The 5568-nt window shown below is 64.0% G+C and overlaps 1 protein-coding gene across 1 annotated transcript in view; it reads left to right on the top strand.

The window, feature by feature from the left end:
- LOC100545552 (nitric oxide synthase, endothelial) overlaps window positions 1–5568 on the top strand; it is a gene marked incomplete at its 5' end in the record, with an annotated part of 8147 nt that overhangs the window by 2218 nt on the left and 361 nt on the right. The window contains 11 exons of the mRNA XM_019623341.1: window positions 11–186; window positions 285–401; window positions 765–939; window positions 1011–1140; window positions 1347–1425; window positions 1741–1928; window positions 2674–2852; window positions 3507–3717; window positions 4143–4230; window positions 4819–4940; window positions 5386–5534. Of these exons, the coding sequence (XP_019478886.1) occupies window positions 11–186; window positions 285–401; window positions 765–939; window positions 1011–1140; window positions 1347–1425; window positions 1741–1928; window positions 2674–2852; window positions 3507–3717; window positions 4143–4230; window positions 4819–4940; window positions 5386–5534 (1614 nt within the window). The remainder of the gene's footprint in view (window positions 1–10; window positions 187–284; window positions 402–764; window positions 940–1010; window positions 1141–1346; window positions 1426–1740; window positions 1929–2673; window positions 2853–3506; window positions 3718–4142; window positions 4231–4818; window positions 4941–5385; window positions 5535–5568) is intronic.

The raw sequence follows: 5568 nt of genomic DNA on the forward strand, positions 1-5568 counted from the left end.
ATAAGATGAGAATGGGGATGGGATGGGATGGGATGGGATGGGATGGGATGGGATGGGATGGGATGGGATGGGTTGGTGTCAGGAAAGTGATGGCTATGGAGTGATGACACGCTCCTCCCCACAGAGCTTCTCCAAGGCACTTATGGAGATGTCCTCCCCCAATGCTGCACATGCTGAGCCTCCCAAGTGAGCACCGAGGCCATGGGGACACCCAGCCCTACAGAGTGGGGTCAGACTCGGGGGGTCCTGGAAGCCCCAGCCCTGCTCACACCGCACACCCACAGGAGCTACAAGCTGCGGTTCAACAGCGTCTCGCAGTCAGATCAGCTGGTGGCAGCCTGGAAGAGGAAGAGGAGGCAGCTGAGCAACACGGACAGCGCAGGGACACTGGGGGCTCTGCGGTGTGGGGCCGGGGGGTGGAATGAGTGGCATGGGGGTGCAGAGAGACTTGAGAGTGGCACGGGGAGCGAGGTGGGAGTGGGGATGGGATGGAGATGGGATGGGGTTAGAGAGAGAAATGGGAATGGGGATGGGATGGAAATGGGATGGGATGGGGACGGGGAAGAGGATAAGGATGCAAAGGAGATGGGAATAAGGAGGAGCTGGGAATGGTAAGTGGATGAGGATGGGGATGAGATAAGGGCATGGATAGGGACAGGGTCCTTTGCCCATCCCGGGTCAGAACAGCGGCCGTGGGCACCCCAGACCCCAGGGCAGAGGGCCAGGGCTGGGGGCTCGCTGCTCATTGCTCCTGGGGCCCCCAGGTTCTCTGTCTTTGGGCTGGGGTCGCGGGCGTACCCCCACTTCTGCGCCTTCGCTCACGCGGTGGACACGCGGCTGGAGGAGCTGGGGGGGGAGCGCATCCTGCCCATGGGGGAGGGCGACGAGCTGTGCGCACAGGAGGAGTCCTTCCGCACCTGGGCCAGGCTGGTCTTCCAGGTGAGTGGGCACCCCACGGGGAGCGGGTCCTGGGGCTGGACTCCTGCCCACAACACCCCCCGTACCCCCAGGCTGCCTGTGAGACCTTCTGCGTGGGGGATGGAGTGGAGGCATCCGAGGAGATCTTCGTGGCACAGCAGGGTTGGAAGCGCCAGAAGCATCGCCTGGCCGTGCAGCCTGAGGGCACTGATCTGCTCACCGGTACCCAGCACCCACAGCCCCCTCCCCACACGAGTACCAGGATCCCCAAACAACACGGGACCCCCATCACAAGCAGCCCTTGCAGTCTGGGAACCCAGTCCTTGGGCCCCCCATCCCAGCTCATCCCCCAGCTCCCGTGACCCCCTCCAGCTCCCCAAGTCCCTAGGACTTGTCCCCGACTCCCCCACCATGCTGCCCTCCCACAGGGCTGGCCCATGTGCACAAGCGCAAAGTGTTCCCGTGCACAGTGATCTCGGTGGAGAACCTGCAGAGTGAGGCGTCCAGGTGAGCCCCCACCGTGCCCTCACTGTGCCATGCTGCTGTGTGCCCAGAGCGGGGTGGGGTGGAGATGGGTTGGGGATGGGGATGGGGATGGGATGGCATAAGATGAGATGGGATGGAGATAGGAATGGGAGTGGGGGTGGAGATGGAGATGAGGATGGGATGAGGATGGGGATGGGATGGGATGGGAAGGGACGGGATGGAATGTGGACAGGGTCTTCCAGTCACTCTGGGGCAGGACAGACCCCATGGCACCCAGGTGAGCCCCACGCACTGGCCGGGGTGCCTTTCTCACGCCGTGCCAACTGTTCCACCCAGCCGTGCCACCATGCTGGTGCGCCTGGACACGGCAGGGCAACCGGAGCTGCAGTACCTGCCCGGGGACCACCTGGGAGTCTTCCCTTCCAACCGCCCTGAGCTGGTGCAGGAGCTGCTGGAGTGCGTGGAGGACCCACCGCCCGCCGACGAGCCGGTGCTGGTGGAGGTCCTGGAGAAGGACAGCAGCGGTAGGGAGCTCGGGGCTGGGCCCTGTGTGGGGGTGCAGCTGAGCGGGACCCCACTGAGGCTGCGTGGGAATGGGAGGCTGATGTAGCACAGTGCCCACTTCTCCCTGGGGAGAGCACCATCTCCTTCCCTCCCCTTCCTTCCTGTCCTGCCCCCATCCCATCCCAGCCGTCATCCCTATCTACTTCCACGTCCATTTCTCTATCCCACCTCTTTCTCCATCCCCATCCTTTCCCCATTCCCATTCTCTTTCCCTTCCCCATCCCACCCTTTCCTCTCCCTTCCCATTCCCTTTCCGTTTTCTCATCCCCTCCCCCCTCTCTGTCCCTATCTTCATCCTCCCCCTCAATCTCTTCTCCATCCCCAGCACCATTCCCATCCCTATCCTATCTCCAGTCCCAGTCCCACCCCATCTCCTCCCACACCCCATGTCCATGTCCTTCCCCTTCCCTTTCCCTTTCCCTGAGCCTTTCCCTGACCCTTTCCCATCTCCATCCTTTTGTCCTTCCCCATCCTCTCTCCATTCCCATCTCCAGTCTGTCCCTATCCCTTTCTCCATCCCTATCCCCTTCCTGTTCCCTATCCCTTTTCCCATCCCCATTCTTAACCTCATCCCTCCCCCTCTTGTTCACTATCCCCACCCCGCCCCATACCTACCACATCCCCATCCCATCCCCACCCCATCCCGTCCCCATCCCACGTCTGTCCCCATCCCCATCCGTATGTCCACCACCTCCCATCCCACAGGCCGGTTCCCCGGCCCCAAAAGCTGGGTGCCTCAGAGCCGCCTGCCCTCCTGCTCGCTGCGCCAGGCGCTCAGCTCCTTCCTGGACATCACGGCCCCCCCAAGCCCCCAGTTCCTGCAGCTGCTGGCCACGCTGGCACGGGAGCCGGCCGACCGCGAGCGTCTGCAGCAGCTCAGCCAGGTGGGCATGGGGCACGGGGAGGGAGGGCTGGGGAGGGGGTGGGCTGAACCCCCCAGCAGGGGGCTGGGACCCCACGTGGCCGCGCACTGGGAAACACGGCTCCTGCCAGAGAGGATTTGGGGTGCGGTGCCCCCTGCTTGAGGGGTGGGGGCTGGGAAATGGGGGGCTGGGAATTGGGGCTAGATAGTGAGATATGAGGTGCTGGGATACGGGGGTGACGGGGTACTGGGGATGCTGAAGTGCTCAGGCACTGAAGTACCAGGATGCTGGATACTGGTATGGGGAGGAGCTGAGATGCTGGATGTGGGATGCTGGATATGGGATGCTGGGTATGGGATGCTGGGTACTGGGATAGGGAGGAGCTGGGATGCTCAATATGGGGTGCAGGATACTGGGACGACATAGCGGAACAGTACTGGGATGCTGCAGTATTGGGATGCTCAGTAGCGAGTCACTGGGGTACTGGGCTGCTGGTTACCTGGATACTGGGGTGCTGGGGTGCTCAGATACTGGAGTACCATAATTCTGGCTACGGGGATGTTGGAGTCTGGGTACTGGGCTGCTGGGCATTGGGATGTCGTGGTACTGGGACGTTGGGGCCGGGCTGCTGGCCCTGCTGCACCGTGCCTGCCGTGCCACGGGTGCGTGCTGCAGGACGCCCGTCTGTACGAGGACTGGAAGTGGTTCCGCTGCCCCACCCTGCTGGAGGTGCTGCAGGAGTTCCCGTCCGTGGGGCTGCCCGCCTCCCTGCTGCTGTCCCAGCTGCCGCTGCTGCAGCCCCGCTATTACTCCGTCAGCTCCGCACCCGACCCCAGCAACGCACGCATCGACCTCACCGTGGCCGTGGTCACCTACCAGAGCGAGAGTGAGGGGGCTGGGGTGGGGACGGGGCTGCACAGCGCTCCATTGGGGTTCCCCCCGGGTTGGGTGCTCCCAGGGCACCCCCACGTCACAGGGCCCCTCCAATCCCCACGGCCTCTCCGTGTCTCCATGGCACCTCTGTGTCCCCACGGCCTCTCCGTATCCCCAGGATTCTTCCACGTCCCCATGGCCTCTCCATGTCCCCATGGCCCCTCCACGATCCCATGGCATCTCAGCGTCTCCATGGCCCCTCCGTGTCCCCATGTCACCCCTATGTCCCCGTGGCCTCTCCATGACCCCGTGTGGCCCCCCATGACTCCACGGCCACTCCATGTCCCCATGACACCCCATGTCCCCGTGCACTCGGGGATCCCCACGCCCCTGTGGGTCTGGCATTGCCCAGCACCCCACAAGTCTTTCGCCCCACAGACGGGCAGGGCCCGGTGCACTACGGCGTCTGCTCCACCTGGCTGGCTCGGCTGCAGCCCGGGGACACGGTGCCTGCCTTCATCCGGGGGTGAGGACCACCCCTCCGCACCCCATGGCTGCACCCCACAGCGTGCCTCAGTGCCCCACAACTACACTTCCCAGCGTGCCTCACTGCCTCAATCCCAGAACTGCACATCCCAGCATCCCTCCGTGCCCCACAACTACATTTCCCAGCATGCCTCACTGCCCCCAAATTGCATTTCCCAGCACGCCGAGGTGCTTTAGCCTCAAAACAACAAAACAACACTTCCCAGCATGCAAAAGCTTGTTTCCACGCACGCGCCATTGTCCCACCCGCGGCGCCCTTTGTGTCCCAGCACATCTCTGTCCCTGCTGGGTACCGGTGCCCACCCAGCCCCCAAGCCATCCCTCCATGTGCCCCCACTGACCCTGACCCTGACCCCTGTCCCGATATCTACCCTAATCCCATCCCTGGCCCTAAACTTGACCTTGACCCTAATCCAGACCCTGACCCCAACACTGACGCTGCCCCTCACCCAAACCCTCACCCTGGTCCTGACCCCGACCTGAGATCCTGACCCTGGCCTTGACCCCAGCCTTAACCACGACCCCACCACGACCCCGCTGTGACCCCTCCCTGTCTGCTCCCCCCCAGAGCGCCCTCCTTCCGGCCGCCCCCCACCCCCGAGGCGCCGTGCATCCTTGTGGGGCCGGGCACCGGCGTGGCCCCATTCCGCAGCTTCTGGCAGCAGCGCCTGCAGCACCTGCAGGCAGGAGGTGGGGACACCGCATGGGGACGTGGGGCGTCGTGTATGGGGACGTGAGGTGTCATGTATGGGGACACGAGACGCAGAGGGACGCTGTGTGGGGATGCTGCACATGGGGACATGTGGCATCACATGTTGGGATGTGGGGTCACCCTGTGTGGGGATGCAGTGCGGACGGACAGTGCGCATGGGGACACCAGGCATCCCATATGGCACGGGGACAGCCTGCGTGGGGCACGGGGACACCTCCACAGGGACGTGTGGGGATATGGTGTGGGGGTGATGGGGATGTGACTACCGTGGGTGGACATGGGGACATGGGGATGTGGGCATGGGGTTGGGGACATGGAAGGGGCGGTCAGGGATGTGGGGACACAGTGCGGAGGGTGGAGGTGGCAACGTGAGGGCAGAGGGTCGGGAAGGGGGGCAGTGGTCACAACACCGTGTCCCTGCAGGCAGCCCGCTGGGCAGCATGGTGTTGGTGTTTGGGTGCCGATCCTCGGAGCTGGATCACATCTACCAGCGTGAGATGGAGGAGGCGCGGGAGCAGGGAGCGCTCAGCCGCGTCCTCACTGCATTCTCCCGTGAGCCAGGAACCCCAAAGGTGGGGGGATGGGATGGGATGGGATGGGATGGGA

The sequence above is a fragment of the Meleagris gallopavo genome, chromosome 29, assembly GCF_000146605.3.
Source record: "Meleagris gallopavo isolate NT-WF06-2002-E0010 breed Aviagen turkey brand Nicholas breeding stock chromosome 29, Turkey_5.1, whole genome shotgun sequence".
In the NCBI taxonomy this organism is placed as follows: Eukaryota; Metazoa; Chordata; class Aves; order Galliformes; family Phasianidae; genus Meleagris; species Meleagris gallopavo.